Consider the following 19,321-nt stretch of genomic DNA (forward strand, 5'->3'; position numbering starts at 1 on the left):
TGAACTGATTTCTAACACGATTTTGAAAAGGTGTGAATTCATCTATATCTCCGAGATGCATGCAAATAATCTTTACTCCTGCCATAGTGTTACTATGTTAGGAAGCAGTCTGTGGAAGCATTGACTCACTGACTGGATGTTTTAATACCTCCATGGTGTGTCTGCTCTCTTCTTGTGATAACAGCAGCTACAATTACACTAAAATGAGACTGAAATTAGCTGTTGCTCTCTGTCTCATTAAAGCAACAAGGAAAAACAACTCCAATAATTTCCACATGCAAGATTAGATACAAGGAGCACTGAGCTGATGTAATGCCGTAGTGTTTATCTGATCCCTGATCAGTTAAACCACTGAATAATCCGCATGGGTGAGGGAGCTGCATGAGCTAGAGCCCGTGAAGAAGATAAAACTTTTGTCTCGCTCGGACTTTATGAATACAATTCATTCATGTGTCTGTGTTTGTTTATGGGTAGCAGTTAGCTGGAGGAGGCTGACAATATAAGTCGTCCAAACTAAAGAACAAGAACAACAAAAATGTTGACGTTGAAGAGGTCTCTGTCTTCCAGAGACCACTGCAAAAAATGATTCATGTGATGGTTAAGGTTTAGATCTAGGCACAAAAAGTATTTAGTGATGGTTAGTGACAGACTGTGCTGATGATTCAAAGAAACATGTAGGCAAGCATCCATCAAAACCTCCACCCAAAGATGTTTTGCAGCACTCCAACAAGGTCACACTAATAAAAGGGTAATTTTTGCCATCTGATTATTTTGTTGGACCAGTCAATTAATTTTGACAGACGTGCGATTCGTGATGAAACATGTCTACTAGTGATGCATGGGTCAGGGTTTTTTACTACCCACACCATGTGACCCGTTCTGAGAGCAAATCCGCACCGCCCAACTTGTAAAAATCTGCATTAATCAAACACTCAAACTGCCAACTTTATGCATTATAGTAACACAGCTGTCATGACTGAGTGCCACGGCGCTCTCCGAGGTGCTGATCCTGCTGCTGGCAGCAGTGAGGGAGCTGTCCGGAGTGCTCTTTCTCCACCCCCCCGCCACAGCAGAGGGGGAAATCTAGGCGAAATAAACAAAGTGTCCAAACACACACTCAATCACAACTCACAATACTGTCTTTCTCAGCCTAGTGTTTGGCTGCACTGTGAGACAAAGAGCAGATTCCACAGCTGCAGGATTGAACTTTTGAGCACACGACTGCACTCACTGGATGTGCTGGAATGAACAGCTCCACTCTAGCTGACATGGAGAGGAGAGGGTACGTGCAGCGGTGACAAGGACATCCTCCTGGCACTCGTCGCAAGTCAGACTGCAGATGACGCTCTATTTCTTGTGGTATATCCTGTGTTTGTGTGTGTGTGTGTTTGAGAGAGAGAGAGAGTGATAGAGGGGAAGATAAAGCAGAAAGTGGACTATTGCACTCTGTTTCTGTAGGTAATGACTTCCTCAGAACGCTGCTTTGTCATTTATTGACCGGCCTGCCTGAACCTGTGATATTTTCTAGTCAGTTCGACCTGCGGGGCACCCCGTGGCTCCAACTCGCGCATCACTAACGTCTACAAGCCCAACCTTTGCCCTTACCGCCACCTACACGTAATCCTAATCCTTAATCTTAACGTTTAACCACAAGAAAGTGAGGTGCAGCCGAATGAGGATTTCCTCGGCTTTCTATCTCTGTGAGGACACAAGTACAAAACACACACACACACACACACACATTCAGATGCCAGCTTCTGATCTGTTCTGCTGTGGTCTAATTAGTGCTTACAGACCTTGGACAGTAAGTGTGGAGAAGGAGACAAAGTAGAGCTGAGTAACACCAAACGAGCTCCGTAAAAATGTTTCATTTGAATACACAGAGAAAAAACTACTTAATATTCTCGGTTGTCCGTCAGGCTAAATGCCTGTGCATGACTGTCTGCTTTCGTATCAACACCTGTTATCAGTTCATCCATATTACCTATAGGTTTACCTGAGGTATCCCTCTATATATTTCATTTCAAAATCAGACTATCACCTCTAGTATGGAGATTTCACGACTGTTGATGGGGAATATGTTATTACCATTTAATTTAAGACGTCTGAGCAGAAAAGCCAATGCACCTAGTTAATTTTTCATTTAAATGCCCAACATATCCCACAGTTCCTCCTGTCAGTTAATAGGTACATCACCCTGCCTGCCCTTGAGCTGAAAACACAAAAAGAATTTATTTAGTAAGTGAGAAAAGAATTTGAGTGGATTTTGAAGGTCGAAATACTGAAGAGGCTTTCCTGACAAGCAAAAACAGCAGGGCATGAACGAGGGCACATGTGGGAATAATGAGTATTGGCACAAAACATGACTAACCTGGTACAAAACCGTAAGTGTCAGCCATCAAAAAGATACTCTCACATCTATCATCACTCTCCAGTGAACAGAAGACTATCACACATCAGTCAGAGGCCATATGTTTAATGGCACTCAGCATCTTCTGCAATGCCACAAACGCTGACGATATTACATTGGACATGCTTGCATGCTGCAACTGAGAAACTGCTACAAGATGTAAAATGTATAAGCACCACTACGACTCAGCACTTTCACAACCCATGGATGAGCTACGAAGCAAAGCTCATCAGTCTTCATTCAACGCCTCATCGTGGGCCATGAGCTTTTTACTTGGCGACCAAAGTAACTGTGGACACCAAGTAAAAAGCTCAAGTAAACTGTTTCACTACATGCATCTGAAAAGGTCACAACATGGTCATACTCAATGTATCTGCCAAACATTCACCACAGTGTTTTTCATTTGATGTCCCTACGATACCTGCTCATACCAGCTACAGCATGATTTACCGTTCTTATTGGTTGTGTTTAGGCAAAGGAAAGCACTTGGTTAAGGGTAGCAAAAGATCGAGGTCTTGGTAAAACGCTGAAAACGTCAATGAAGACTTGAAGCATGAGACAGGGTATGTTTGCTTTTTCAGTATTTGACCGAAACTAGAAGCTTTCCCAAACCTTAACCAGAGGTTAGCCTGAACCGTCCCACACAAGGGAGGCAGGCTGCTGGCCCTGCGTCAACGTCCTGCACTTTGTACACCCATTATCGCCCACGACTTCAGTGCCGTACAAGAACGTAACACTTCCTAGACTGGAAGGAAGTGACTGTAATCCCGGCAGCCACTGCGTTTCCTTCCTAGTGTTTCTGGCAAAAGCATTTAGAAACATATCGGGGTGATGGCACAGAGGGTGTCGGAATTAGACTACTTTATTTTTTTGTCTTTGACGATGGTCGCTGTGTCAGATCTAACGATCACAGCGCCATAAACTCCTGCCGTGTCTTGGTTGGGTGACTGGCAAGACTACACGTATGACTCCGACGAATCACAGCACGTCTTATTTCACGTTCACGCACCAGTTCAGATGCTAGCGGGGAGGCGGCTGAAGCAACTGTCAGTCAAACTGACAGAAGCGTTGTGTGCGAGCGCACATATAGTAATTTCATTTCCATAGTTATTTATTCTACAAGGAGCAGGCTCACTGCGTTGGCTGCATCAAACAGGCTTCTTTAACGTTTGATCAGGAACTCCTGCAGTTATGACCGGGGATAATGTTATGACAGCACAGTCAGCTACTCGCCTGGATGATGAAGTGCTTCCGCTATTTCTCGCCAACATTTGTCTTCTTTTGACACGTCATGGTTCTCCCTCGAGGAAACGTCAAATAGGCAGTGGTACTGTTGCCACAGCTCAGCGAACTTTTCCTCTCTTTCGCTGTCCCACCTGACAGCAGCAACCTCAGCATTCCTCCTCCTCCTTCTCACCATGGTTACCTGACTGCGCTCTGAAGAGAGCACCTGATTGGTAAATGCTCAGGAACACGTCGTGGGAGATGTCACAGTAGTGTCAAGACAGAAAAAGTTGCGTATAGATGCATGATTATCGTTCACGATCGGCCACGTCGCTGGTAATTGGTCATCTCAAAATCGGGCTAGATTCGTGTAGTCTGATCCAGGCATTAGTTATGTGACGTCTGTAGCACATATTAAAAAATGATAGCAGACAGAAGATGCATTGTGAAGCTACAGTACACAGGACAATCCTGCAGAAGCCTGCATATCGTTAGTGCCATTGTCTTCGCATTCTTGTTTTCTGCAAAACCTGGCAAACATGGCAATTATGGTATGGTTATGGTTCGGGAAAGGTTAAGTTGTGGCATACAAACTATGGTTAAGGTATGGATAGGGGTTGTTGGGCAAATGGCTAATAAAAAGGCAATCGTTAACTGCAGGTCTATGACAGGATGCATACTTGGGCCTCCTGCATGGATCAACCATCCACACCTTTCCTTTCTGGACACACTACTTCCTGCACTGACACTGACCACTGGCACTGGACACAAACCGTAGCATGCACATTTGTTTCAAGATTTCTCTGATCGAAAGACACATCTACTACATTTAAACCCCATTATGGCCAAGAATAAATCACATGCATGTGACACAGGCAATAGACTCATGTGAACAGCCAGCTTTTTAAGATTCATGAACAAGTGAAGCTCCTGTTTGGGTACTGATATGCTGAGGTAAGGTAAAGCTTGCAAGTTTCAATCATTATAACACTGGACTGATGTACCGTTAAGGGACAATGCTGTCTAACATCTGTCTGAACATCTGTGTTATGGTACACTAGGGAAAAAATATACACTTACGTAAGCTTGATTAAAGAAGTAAAAAAAAGACAGCACCTTATAAAATCAACATGTTTCAGCAAATATAGCCTTCCTAAGAGCAATGTGCCATGCAGTTCTGAAATTTGCTGATCAATGTAGCTGTCACATGGCCTCAATAGCAACACTTCCTGTGATGAATGTTTTAGATTCAGTAAATCCAAGAGGTCAGCATCCAAAACAGCATCTAGGTTTTGTTTACTTCATTCAGTTTATCTCATCAATGCTGAAGCCAGCTGTATGGACATCATGAGGTATGCAAATTGAATTCTTAGTGAATAACGCCATGATTCACTGTAAAGTGAACGGTACTTTTGCATGAGTGAAGGGATTTAATGTTAAGCAAACTCAGATTAAGAGGCAGATCTTTATGTTTTCAGAGTGGAAGCATTTAGCTGTTACTCTAATCCAGAGCAAAAACATCCATGAATGTGTGAACAGTGAAGGGTTCAGGATCAGGTTCATGAATTTCTCGAGAGACATGGCAGGGAATGAACACATGCAGACTGACCCTGTGACCTTTTGGCAACACAACTGTCTTACTTTCCTCTAAGCAACCCTTTCACCTGAAGTCCAGGTCTCTAATGTTGCCTCCATCAGCACTAATAGTGAGTTTGACTGACATGATTTTAACATCAGTACTCCAATCACAACACCTCTGCGATTTATTCCTGACCTCAAATGACACACAATCGTACACACCCAAATTTTACAACTTGAAAATGCAAACACAAGCTGCGCCGAAGCTGAAATTAAAATGTAATCAAAACAGAAATGGTTGGGCAATCAAAACCCAAATAACCCCCTACCAATACTGATGCAAAAAACTGCAGGGGAATAATGAATCCTTCAATCATTTTCTGAATTAAAAGTCTTAGAGGCAGAGCCTACTGAGTCTGACAGCAACAGCAGCAACAAGCATTTTTAAATGATTTCATGAGGCAAATCATTCATTCATCATTTGTTTCCTTTTGTGACTTCTCTGACTCAAGTCTCTTATGGTCTCGGTACATTTTGTTGTCACTGTTATTCAACAATTATCTAGCTTCCCATTTCCCATCATTTTTATTATTGATTAATCAGCAGATTATTCTCTCCATTAACTGATAAATCGTTTTGTCGATAAAGTGTAAGAACAGAAAGTCTTCAAACGTGCTGTTTGTCTGACTGACCAAAACATGACATCTGACACTTAAAATAATCTCTTGGTTCAAACCAAGAAAATCAAATTAACTCTCATATATGATGAACGAACAGCAGCAAATCCTCCCCAAATATCCAGTGATTTGATAAATGGTTAATCAATAAACAAAATAGTTACCAATTAATTTCCTGTTGATCAGATAAATACTTAAGTGACAAATCATTTCAGGTCTAAAAATGATCCAGTGTAGTCTAATATAATCTAATCCACAATGAGGAAATGAAGGGGGAAAAGAGTGGGGTGGAGGAGTGGAGGTGGAAGGCAAAACATATCGATAACTGATTAAGCTCAGAGCAACACTTCAGGCTGAAGTGAACTGTGGCTAAATGGGAAACGTGTAGCGTCCTGTTTGGCTCTGGAGAAGCTTTGTCATGCTTGAAAAAGTAAACCAGATGATGACGTCAGCGTTATCTCAGATTGGAAATGTGATATCACAGCCGACGAGGCTTGATAGACAATAATATAATCAGTAAATTAAGATACTGTAGATGATTATCAATACTGTCTGTGTGCAGGAATCCCCAAACCTGAACTGAATCTAATCATCAGTTTTTGAGACAAACACAATGAATGCATCCGTATCTTTAATCATCATAATCTCAGCTTTCCACTGGACTGTTGAATGCTTACCCATCCCCCCTCCCTCATCTGTTAAATCAGTTCAGCAGCATTCAGTTTTCTACACTCAGTTTTTGTTTGAGTTTTAATAAAAGACGAAACAAAGGAAAGCCAAAGTGCTGCTTGTCTAAACCTCTCCGTAGAAGAAAGGAAATGAAGTGAAAGGAGATGAAATATTTCTGCTGATTAAAACTTGTGAGATGTAGTGTGTGTGTGTGTGTGTGTGCGTGTCCTCTACAGATATGTACAGTGCATTGTTTGCATGGAAAGATAAAAGCGCTGCAGTTGCATGGCAGGGTTATGTCATGACGGTACAGAATGTCTTCGTTTGAGAGAGAGAGGGAACAGGCAGGCACACAAGAGACTGATGGGTGAAAGCAGGAGGAGAGAGAGTGACACGCGGAGAAAGTGAGCGAGAGACGAGGGGAGAGAGAGAGAGAAGAAAGAGAGAAAGACAGAGAAACATGGCTGTCAGCATGTTTCCTGCTATACTGGAGATTAAACAGCTTTCAGCTCGTCAGCATACACTAACAAGTCTCTCTCTCTCCAATATACGCACACGCACACACACACACAAACACACACACACGCATGCACGCTCACACACACTCTCAAACACATGTACACACACCAGAAATGTCCTCAAATATCTCCTTGACACTGGGGCTCATTGACAGCAGGAGCTCAGCTGATAAGGAGGAAGAAAAGGATATGAGAGATCTCTGCCAGCACACACACACACACACACACACACACACACACATAGATCAGTGTGTAACATATCTGCGGGTCAACTGGGAGGCTGCAACCTCCTGATTTCTGATTGAAGGGAAAGTCTTTCTTCCTCTTCCTCTCGCTCACACAGGAACTGGCAGAGAAGCCTGTGTGTGTGTGTGTTCGCTGCTCTGACACTGAATGGTCACTACAGTCCCCAGATAACACACTCAACAAACACATACATGCAGCTCTTTTGCTTTCACTGTCATTTTTATGAGGTGAAGTAAACGATCTAAGACTTTTTCTACACACACAAAAGGTTTCTTTCTCTCACATTTTGAGCACAGATTTGCTAAAATCTGTGTTATTCAGCACGTCTCTATTGCCAAGATAATCCATCCATCTAACAGCTGTGGCATATCAAGATTCTGATTGAACAGCATGATTGTTGCACAGTAGGACTGCAGCAGTATACCAGTTTCGTGGCATACTGTGGTATTAAAATTGACGGTTATCACAGCATGCACATTTGTTTATCTGTGGTATTGAAATGCACCATATTAGTGTTATAAAGAAATATATATTTCAAGATTATATTGAGCTTCATGTCAGTCAGGACAATTTTTGTGAAATATGATAACACTAAACAAATATAATATTGCATAGTTCGACCAAAAAAAACCTGCTGTCACCTCACAGCAGAAAGATCAAAGTGTTCAGGTAGCGTTTTCTCCTTTTCAAATGTGACAAACGTCAGTCGGGGGAAAAAAACTTGATTGGTATATCCGTATGTGTGACAGTAAATCCAATGTGATGCATTAAAAACCTTACTTTACAGCCTTGTTATTTGTGCAATCCTCCATCGAAGGTGGAAGGCAAGATTAGTACAAAAATAAGTCAGGACAGAAATGCTTCAATAGAAGACAAATGTAAGCATGTATTTTAACAGGTAATGAAAGGCTGCAGAGCAGATGGAGGTGGAGTATGCAATGTTAATGGCACAGAGTACATTTCTCTCTCTGTGGGTACAGTTGCCCATAGTACTCATTCCATTTCCCTGTAGAGGGAACACACACACGCACGCAGGCACGCAGGCACGCACACACAAACACAGCAGTATCCACATCACTGAGACGTACATTATTTCCTCACCGCTTCGCAGGCCATGGAAACACTAACCATGACCCAGAAACACACACACTCACTCCTTCAGAGCTGCCCCCTCTCTTTCACAAATGCAAGCACACACACTATAGATATGCATGAACACATACCAAAGCCTTTGCATGCATAACCAATACACTCAGTTAAACGGGGCCAATACACAGCGACTCTCTCCCACACACACACACACACACACACACACACACACACACACACACACACACACACACACACACACACACACACACACACACACACACACACAGTCTCACTGACCTCTGTTCCAGACGTCAGTAATTGCAGCTCATTCTAACGTCAGACTGGGCTACAAATACATTATAGACGAAACAGTTAAATATAGCAGTCATTTTGTCTTTCACTCATCTTTCCATCAATTTGCAGCTTTTATTTTGGATGACAATGTTACGAAAGTCATCTTTCACGACGTTTGGGCATCTTTCTCTGGTGCAGTGAGTGTTAACAGCCTATCTACATTTTAAAAGAGCTAAATTTAGCTAAATCTGCCAGCAGCAAGGGCTTCACTTATTGCACCGAGTGACATAACACATTTTTTTCATTTTTTTGAAAGACAAGAAGAGGAGTGAGCTATTACAGATAGCTCATGTTGGAAATGGCTAACTTGTTTGATGCAGCTGAGATTCAAGGTTCAAGTAACAGCATCCAGCATATTTACATATGTAGACACACGCACGCACGCACACATGCACACACACACAGCCTTTGTTGCTTTTTTTGTACATTTTTCCTGCAAAGGGCTTCTAGTTCTGTCAGACTCTTCATTAGTCCACAGTACAAAATGCATCAGGCCTGTTTCGATGTTCCTTTGCAAACTTCTGACACTGAATTTTATGGTGAAGATGGAGGAAAGGTCTTCTGATGACTCTTCCATGAAGGTCATATTTGTGCAGGTGTAGAACAGTGCACCACCACTCCAGAGTCCGCTTAATCTTCCTGAAGGTCTTTTGCAGTTAACCGGGGAGTTGATTTGCCTTTCTAGTAATCCTACAAGCAGCTCTCTCAACATTTCTAAAACTGTGAATTTTGCATCAGCTTTTCCTAACTAGCCATAGCCCTAACGAGCGCACCACGTCTGAGACCTTGGTAAAAGTTGTCTTGTTGAGGTCAACTCCCTTGGAGCATCCAAACTTTTGTATGGTGCTCCTTTCATTTTTTTCATTCAAACAAACACAATACACTAATCTTGCTTAAAGTGTTGAAGAGAATGTTTCACCTTCACCTTTGTGCCTTTTGGAGATCACTTAATCTTCTGCTCGCTTAAAGACACCCTCCAAGAAAAATCAGGTTTTTAACCTTGTAATGTGTCCATGTGAGTGAAATAAGCAGTCAGTGCAATAGCAGAGCATTTCTGCCTTGGAACTACAGTGGACCAATGTCAGGGTTTTAGGCGTAACACATCAAGGCCAGGTGTAGATACGAATCAGTATTTTGCAAGCTAAGTTTCACTTTTTTCAAAATGATGGCAGAGGTGTGTTCTTTGGCTGCAAAATTGGTGAGCCTCATGTATTACTGAAGGATCTGAAAGTCTGAGAGCCAAACTGTAGCCTGAGCACTGTTTTGCCACACAACTTCTACCTTCCTTCCATTTATCCTGGGGACACAGCGAGTACCAGGTTGGCACGTTTGTTTTTCTTGTGGTTTATCCATTGACTGTGCGTCACACACACCCACACACCCACAGTCCTTAAAAATATGGTTCACATGTTTACGCTCCTGTGCATAAATGAGAAATGATCCATACTGATGCATGGAGCAAAACTAAAGCATCTGTGAACAACATGAATGTTTATGAGGAGTTTCCCTGGAGGATTCCGTTGCTGCACCACAGAGGTGGAGCGCCTGCACAGACTCTCGCCCTCTCTGTTGTCACACATCATGCATTCATAACACCACACTGACACACACAAAGAAAGCAGCACATGTCCTCATTCTGGCCCTCATGATGCTTAAACAGCGCTGTACATAAAGCATGATCAATGTCACGGGCTGCGTTCTCGTTCTTTTTCTTATTTATTTCTCCTACTGTTATTGTAGGTCGCATACATAAAGGCCAGTTTTCATGACAACACTAATTGAAGCCAAGACCCTCTTTATATTTGGTCGAGTAGTGATGTACACGTCAGTTTGTGATCAGTAGACAAAGGCAGTTGGGACTAAGCTACAGTTTCTTTGGTTAATATCAGTTTAACCAAAACAAACTACATGTAATCTTTTCCCCATGAACACCATTTGTACCTTTGTGTTGTTGTGTCGCTCCACTTTATCAGCATCCTTCTCTTTCTTCTTCTCCTCTTTTTTCTTCTCACGCTCCTTCTGTGAAGACAAAAGAAAGGATGGAGTAAGGCAGTGGCAGACAGTCACAGCATCTACTAAAAAACCACATACACACACTGAGGTTAGGCCAGTATGGCTTATACTGATAACAGTATGATGCATATTCATATGCAATTAATCTGAATACAATGTCTAGTAATTAATACTGCATTTATGTATTTAGTCTCAGCAGTATCGGTGGAGTAAATCAATTCTGCAACATATATAACAGATGTGTTTCTGTCCATAATTGTACCATAATTAGCATAACATACTGCTCAAGCATGCAGAAATAAGGCACTCTCCTCCATTAAATCATCACTTGACAGCCATTATTAAATATTCTGTAGGAGGAAACATGAGGCCTAATGGTAAAGATTTCGCTGCACCTCATGGCAGGTGGAAAACAATTATCATATCTTTCCTTAATGTGATTTTAATGCACTCACAATGCAGTTTTAATGTGCAGACATTATTAGCGTATATACGGAGACTTGATGTACTGTTTTCAGGTTAATGGCTCTCTCTCGCTTTGTTTTATGCAAATGAGCCAGCGCTGATGCCAGCCACCAACAGGCTTTAGCTAATGACTGTCAGGATGCCAAAGAGAAAAGCTTTAGCTTAGCGGGTGAAGCCTACAATCTAGCCATTATGGTAAAAACAACAGTCTGTCTCTTTCTCTGTCTCGATGCTCAACGCAATTACTTTACTGGCTGTTTATGTATTTACAGTTATTTATGCTGAGATGGTTATTTGTCTTGAGAACATAACGAACAATACAGCACTATCATCAATATTTACAATGATGCAAATCAGAATGAAAATCAAGTGCATTTACCATTATTCTAGAGTCACTATCATTTCTGCTCTTCTGTGAGCATGCATTAGTCAGTGGTTTTTGACTTCAGACTAATGGAATGAAATATTAAACAAACACAGTGCATTATAAAAACTATCACACACAGAAAGCCTGGGTCGATGTCAATGCTTGCCGTGGGGAAAAAAAAAATTTGCTTAAATTTGAATTGCTGAAGATTTTTTTACAAACTTCATAGAATAGGAATGGAAACAACATTGGCTGCTGTTTACATAAGAACAATATGTTAATGATATATAATATATAATAATGATATTCTTGGTTGTTAAACTACATTACAGTACATAGGCTATATTTTGGCTGCATTTTTGTTGATATATCCATCAGCGAGTTTGAGTTTATTATCTTTGAGCCTCGGGCACCAAGTCTCTGACTCTATTAACTATGAGCTAATGAGGCTAGCATTGGCCAATTTGCTCCAGAAGCATTAGCAGGCTATTATACTCCCATCTGATCCTCACTCATAAAACACAGCAAATTACAGCTGGAATCCTCCTCCACATATCATGCTGGCTGTGTTTCCAACTTTATTAAATCAGTTCATGTCCGCATGGGCAGCGTGACTCAACGGAGCACTGACTCTATGCACGGGAGCAAAGGATTATGAAAAATAAAACTACAGTTGTGCCACAGTCTGCCCGTCAGTGATGATACCAAACGATGATGTTTATTTGCTGCTCACTGTAGAGTGAACTATCAAGTGCCTACTAGTGAACAGAGAATCAGTGAGCAAATGGCAACAAATTTAACAAGCATCTCCTCCTGCTGCTGTTAGCTTATCTAAAAGGGAACACAGTGTGTATGTAAATACAGCAGAGGATAGAGTTAACCGCGGCACATTTATAATTTGACCTTGTTTGACCCAGATAGCAACAGGAGAAGCACACAAAACACGAGCGGATAATCCAAAAACACAAAAACAACTCAAAAGCATTACAGGATTAAAGTGTGGCAAGCAAAAAAAAAAACAAAAAAAACAAGGGAGTGCAATTTTATTTAGGTTGTATTGAGGATGGTGTTGTGTTTTGATAGAAGTTACTACGGCGATCAGTCTCAATTCTTTTAGCAAACAGTAATGTACAAAACATTCAGGTGGTACGTTTCTCATCATCAGCCAGCACTGACGGCCATTTCTGCCAGTTAACATGAACATTACTGTCGGCTTTAGATAACTACAGTATATCCGTGAGAGCTAAAACTTTCACTAGTTCATTTTCGCTCTGCAGGCTGATCTGTGCACAGCCAAAGATTGCTTGTGAGGGAGAAGAAACACCACTCCTCAACTGTGAGTGGACTTTTTGTAGTTCAACATGACCAACAGAGTGTCGGGTCCCCTCTGGAGAACTCATCTAGCTGATAGTGCCTGTGTGGCATCGTTGAGTTTATTAATATTTTAAGCTTATCAGCGCTTCAATTATTTAAAGGAAGGAGCTCATGACAAATAAGGCTTGTAAAAGTCAGTAGGCTACACCTGTTAATTCAGTTTGTGACAATACATTCAATCATTTATGCTGCTCGGCTCATTTTCATGTTGTAGCAGGTTGTGAACATTAATCAAGCTGACAGTTAAAACTGCAGTGTTTCCTCCTTCTCATCCAACAGAAGCTGATTACAGATTCAGAGCTTTAGTCATGTATAACTTCAGTGACTCGCATGTGTTAAAAGCTAAATCAAATTAGATGGAATAAGGGATCTTCAGATTATATTAGGGTTGAAGACACAAGAAAAAAATTACCTCTATGCTTTTGCAACATAACAAAGAAAGCATTCGTGTTGCACTGTGTAAGACTGAATGTTTAGTAAGATTAAGTGGAAGTAATTTCAAACATTGACATTACATTACATCTGAATAAAGTCTTCAAACGAGGAGTATCGCTCTGGCCCAGTGACTGGCAGGGACCTCCAATGCTGTCAAAGAAAAGTCTGCCATAGCTTTATACGGTTAAATAATCTATGAAGCTAAAATTAAAGACTGACAGGCACCAACCCAAATTATCTTGGCTAATTTAGACTGTAAATTCATAATAATTTATATAGTAAATCAGCCAATATGAGTATCAGAGGGAAAAAATCTTGACTGACTAACGGAGTGTTCTGACCTTTCACTTGCCCCAACAAAAAAAAAAAAAAAACAGTGACAACACCACGACATAACAACAAGACAACAAGGCAACACCACACCACACCACCCCAGCCCAGAACACAGGGAAGACCTGCACCTCCTGTCTGCTCCTGTCAGCCTGCGAGGAGGGTGAGGTGGAGGGAGGAACGGCCTCAGATGACTTCTGCTGCAAGACAGAGAATTTCAGATGGTTAGGAGGGCTAGACAGAGAGACAGAGACACGGGAGGAATAAGAGGAGAAAGAATGAAGATGGACAGCGAGGAGGAGGAGAACAGAGGAAGAGGACAGAGCATCAGAGGGGAGGAAGGAGAAGCAGAGGGAGAGCAGAGTTAATTAGAGGGAATGAAGGAGGATTTCTCGGCTACAGCAGGGCGCCCTTCGCCTCAGTAGATGCTGCGAGCCAAGGTTACATTCAGGCCCACGGCAGCACTGAACGGTGTCAGAATAGGCTCTCAGACCCGCAAACACTCACACACACAGTTACAGTGCAGGGATGACCTCTATTAACCTGCCGCTGACCTGCGAGACAGGCTAAGAGCGGGCTTGAATTGAATTTGACCAGCGGTCGACCAGCAACAGTGGCTGTTTGTTTTCACCAGCCGTTTTTTATTGTGTGCGGGGAGTAGGAAATGGTGATCATGCAGGGTGACAGCAACCGTGTCTTCCTCCGCCCATACAGGAAGAAGGCTGGAGAAAAAAAATCAGAAAGGTAAAAAAACACAAAAAAACAAACCACACATACTTAAATTGTGGGGAGAACAGCTAAATAATGATGTGAAACTCTCTCCGTTGAGATAACTACCTGTAGGTTCATCTCTACAACCACCTTCCTTCACATTATCACATTTTTTTCACACTATCATTCGATACAGTGTTGTAAAAATACTGATTATCGACGCTTTAAAGTTTAAAAAAAAAGTTTTCGTGCATTTTAAAGCTGCATTCATTGATGTATTTTTCTGTTTGACACCTGGAGGCTGCACAGCGAGCTGTAAAGAAAACACTCACATCAGCCTACAAAGTTATTCTGAGTGATTATAAGTTAGCGAACAGTTGCCTGTTTACACATCCCGCGAGCTTCAGCATTAGCACTTAAGCTTAGCTTAAAGAAGAAGGAACAGCTAGCCTTGCTCTTTAAGGCCAATATTCACTCACTTTTTAGCTTGTTCTGATCTCCAGCAGCTCCTGAGAATAATACGGCTCTTTGCCTGCGATATGCTCCGTTGCTAACATTGTTTGTTTTGTTGAGGGGAGCTGGTGTACAGCAGCTTTATCACAGCACCTTCACTGTAAAAGCTTTGATAAAGCCCTCGCTGTCAATGGGGGTGGAAGACAAAAGCAAAGATAAAAAAGGGCTAAAAAACTTCATAAAGCTGCAGAATTCAGCGATAAAACGGCACTGCGGGCGATTCTGTTCACATAATTTGATCAATTACTAGGAAAGAAAAATCATTACTGCAGCTTTAAAAGTTTGTGAAGTGCACAGACGTTCCTTGCATCAGATGTAAGGCAGCAAAGCTCAATATGCATTCCTCCAGTGACAGAGATTATCACAGCGCCAGATGGACAGAAAAACAAAACGGAAGGAGACAGGGGGGAGAAACTGAGAGGAGAAAGTCAAGAAAAGATTATTCCCAATACTACATTTGCATGCATATTACTACTTTCATGTTCCGGAGCCTCAAGAGAATTCAAACAAAGTAAGGATTTGTTGGGTTTTTTTTAAGATGGTGAAAAGCCGGGCTTTGGCATGCACACAAAATCTATCATGAAAGCAAGCCATTACCAAGAAAAGAACACACACTGTCTTCAATAATTACTGCCATTTTCAATCCGGCTTCAAAATCAATACCAATCCAATGTGACAACACCACAGACGCTCTTACATCTCCGCTGCTTGTAATAAGACATGTCAGTTAACAGATTGAACCAAACACTTCTGATGCTACCTTGGCCTTGTCTTTAGCGCTTCCTTGTTTATTCTTCGCCATCTGGCAGTTTGCTGCCTTTCTGCATGCACCGCAGCTTCAGCTACCTCCCTCAAGATTTGTGCCTTGTCTCCACTTACTGCCTCTCCACACAACAGCTGAACAGATTGATTAGACCAAAAACAAACAGCATAAGCAATCAGGCCACTAAAAAACTGAAAACCGTTTTAGAATATTATTTTCATATTACACACACACACACACACACACACGCACACACACGCACACACACGCACACACACATTTAACATATTTTTATGCAGACTATTATTAGAGTGTTAATTGTATGGACATACAGTACATTTTAGGGTTGTTAATTAATTAGTTAATCAATTAACACTGTAAATTACACTGTGAAAGTGGGCAATGCTCAATATAAACCTCGCCTTAATATACAGTTCCAGCATGTCACCTGAAAAGTTAACTCCCTAGGTGAATGCCTATGAACGTGGTGGACAGTGAGGGATTTCATAAGCTTCTCAACTAGATGGAACCAGGCGATCGCATCCCCTCAAGAGGTAAAATGACTAGCCACTTTGAGAGGCGCTACATTCAAAAAGAAAGACGAGCTTAATGCAGAGTTGCTTTCCGCCCGACAATTTAGCGATAATGACTGACTGCAGCACTGCAAACTGCAGAGAGTTACATCACAGGCACATGCCGCTGCATCAACAAAGACTGCGCTGCTGCTGACCAAAGCCAAGCCGGTCACACAGACAGCAGACAACCCAGCAGACGCCCATTATGTATCTTAACACTTCTTCACAATTAATCGACTATTGATTGTGTTCGACAGCCGGAGGAAAATGCATGAAATGTGCAACCTTTTTACATTTAAAAATACTGAGCCATGTTACGCCATGCCGTGCTACAGTGGAGTTTATTACAGTATGAAGGAAAGTGCTCCAAAAATAACTCCACGGTCTGAATCACACTTTCAAGCCGAAAGAAAAATCCATTCACTGGTGGAAAATGGAAAATTCAACTATGCAGGCTAATGATTCTTACCAAAAACCTGCAGTCCCAGTTCCATCAATTACAAAGCTACAGAACTTTGGCAAATTGCTTCACTTTGTTGAGAAGAGGCTTTTTTTGATGTTGATATACTTCAAAATGGACACAGATGCAGACAGCAGGGCGGAAAGTGATTTTGGTTCCTTTAGTATACCCACATGGCAACGCTGACACAGAATGTATCTTTGATCTTAAAGGAAAACTGCAGTTTAGTCACTTATCAAAATATTTTCGGACTCCTCAGAGACATCGTTACAAATAGTGCCTAAAGGTTATGAGCGAGCTGAGAGTTTTGCTGATAAGCTATCGTTTTTATTTCGAGGTAAAACTGAAAAAGGTGGGCTGTTGGCTGTGGTGGAGAAAAGGAAGTGAAACTGCAATTACAAGCCAAACAGGTTGGCAGGTTACTTTTCTCATCCAAACAGGTTTGCCAAACTTGTGGGTTTATTTCAAACCTGTCAGATTGTATAAACCCCCGTACTTGTTGTCTCATTTAACTCATTTTTAGCCACATCGCTGCAGTTCCAGATGTCAGAATTTACTTTGATCAGTAAAATGTAATCATACCTGATAGACCAGAAGACCACAGATACACAAACAAAACCCAGGACTCCTCAGAGAGTGTAAGGACACTTCTTTGTAAAATAAAGTATAAGAATGAAAGAGCTCGTCTCCGATAGCTCAGATAGCTCCATGAATGGTTCAAGTTATTTACTATGTGAGTTGAGGCTTGAAGGTTATTTTACTTTTTTAGTTATTTTTTTGGAAATCCCTGATGACATAACTCACCACTTGAGCCACCATGTCTCAAATCATACCAGCGAACATCTGAACAATGAATTTAATTCTTCATGGAGACCCGATCTACTGTAAGTGTGGTTCATCTGCATCGTAGCTAAAATGCTGTGGTCCTTACCTGATTATCACACTGAATTTTGGTTTCACTTCACTATTCATTAGAGATGTTGCAATCACTAACAAACAGGTTGGGGGCGTTGATTCAGGGGTCTGGAACGAGGCTACAGAGTTCTAGCAGAAGAGTGTGTGGGGTCGTTGCGCACAAGCTGCTGCATTTGTTTTTGTCAGAGGCTTAAATGCGGTTCAGGAAATGCAGATCTGTAATGAGACTGCACGAGAGCCCCATGTTGGACCAATGATAAAGCCCTGCTTCGTATCTAACTGTTAAAAAGCTGCCATAGAAAAATAAATCCACAGAAAGAGGTGACATCATTAACAACAACCCACCTCCTTTCCTTCCTCACTGCCCCCCCCCCCCCCCCACTTTGCTCTCTAAACCACCTCAGGGTGGAAACTAACACTGAATGTGTCTTTCTGAGGGCAGAACAGAAGAATGTTTTCTCCATTTTTCATCTTTCTCCATTTCCATCCTACTCCCTCCCTCCTCAGCTGTTAAGGCATCAAACGACTGCTTGCTCTTGTTGCCTGTGGTGGTGAAAGGAGCGCAGCAGAGATGTGAATTCAGAGCATTTTCCATCCCCTACTTATTCTGTTGATGTCTTTCAGGTTTTTTTTTTCCTCTCAAAACTTACTCCCCTTCCGACTTTGATGCTGCCGGAGATGTCGACACAGCACTAAACAGGCGCAGATGGGCTGATGATGAAGATAAAGAGGAAAGAGACTGGAGGGTAAGAGGGAGGAGTGAAAGGAATACAGAGGAGGGGGGGCAGAATGATAAAGCGTGGATAGATAACAAGAGGAGTGGTGTGGGCTGGGTGAAAGAGGATGAACAGAGGTTGAATAGATATTAGGACTTGGAGATAGCAGTGCCTGGCTATCTGCTGTGGCGACTCCTGATAGTGAGACAGAAAGATGGTTAACATCTTAACTGAAACTTGTCCGCTGGGTAAACCTGTTACAGCTTCATTTGTGCTGCGACAGAGGACACTCGCTGAAGGAAAGTGGAACAGTTACACAGAGACTAATAAAACAAGAATTATGGGAGGCTGAGGGATGAGGAGGGTTTTTAGATGTGTTAAGCTGCAATATAACTCCACAGTGTTCTGAAAGAATACTGAGTCATGGTCAGCTGAATGACCTTGAGCTACGTTTTGTGGCGTGGTTGTGGTGGGTGCCATAAATCTCACATGCATCCATTATAGAGAACTTTGTACATCAAGCAGCTCTGTGAGGCTGTGCTGAGGCACAACAGTGTTATACACTAAATACTACTGTTAACAAGCTGACATGCTGACAAGTTTGGCGAGCAAAATGTTTACCATGTTCATTATTTTAGCTTAGCATATTAGCATGCTGGTGTTTGCTAATTAGCATTGAGACAAAAAGCATCTGAGGCTGATGGGAATGTCATTAGTTTTGCAGATATTTGGTCATGTATCAAAGTAGCGGACAAATTAAAAATTTGACCTGACGGTGGCGCTAAATGAAGAGTCAGGTGGTTACATTTTATCCCAAGGGGGACATGAACAGGTGTGCCACATTTCAAGGTAATCCCATCCAATAGCTGTCGAGCATTTAACTCAAAGGATCACTAAAGTTAATATCATCTGCAAA

At 41.9% G+C, this 19,321-nt stretch overlaps 1 protein-coding gene across 1 annotated transcript in view; it reads right to left on the reverse strand.

The window, feature by feature from the left end:
* The window catches only part of smap1 (small ArfGAP 1), a 98,792-nt gene that overhangs the window by 46,055 nt on the left and 33,416 nt on the right, over positions 1-19,321 (reverse strand). Inside the window, exons 5-6 of the mRNA XM_041947995.1 lie at positions 13,878-13,952; positions 10,710-10,787 (exon numbers count right to left, since the gene is read on the reverse strand). Of these exons, the coding sequence (XP_041803929.1) occupies positions 10,710-10,787; positions 13,878-13,952 (153 nt within the window). The remainder of the gene's footprint in view (positions 1-10,709; positions 10,788-13,877; positions 13,953-19,321) is intronic.

This window comes from Chelmon rostratus, chromosome 11, assembly GCF_017976325.1.
Source record: "Chelmon rostratus isolate fCheRos1 chromosome 11, fCheRos1.pri, whole genome shotgun sequence".
Classification (NCBI taxonomy): domain Eukaryota; kingdom Metazoa; phylum Chordata; class Actinopteri; order Chaetodontiformes; family Chaetodontidae; genus Chelmon; species Chelmon rostratus.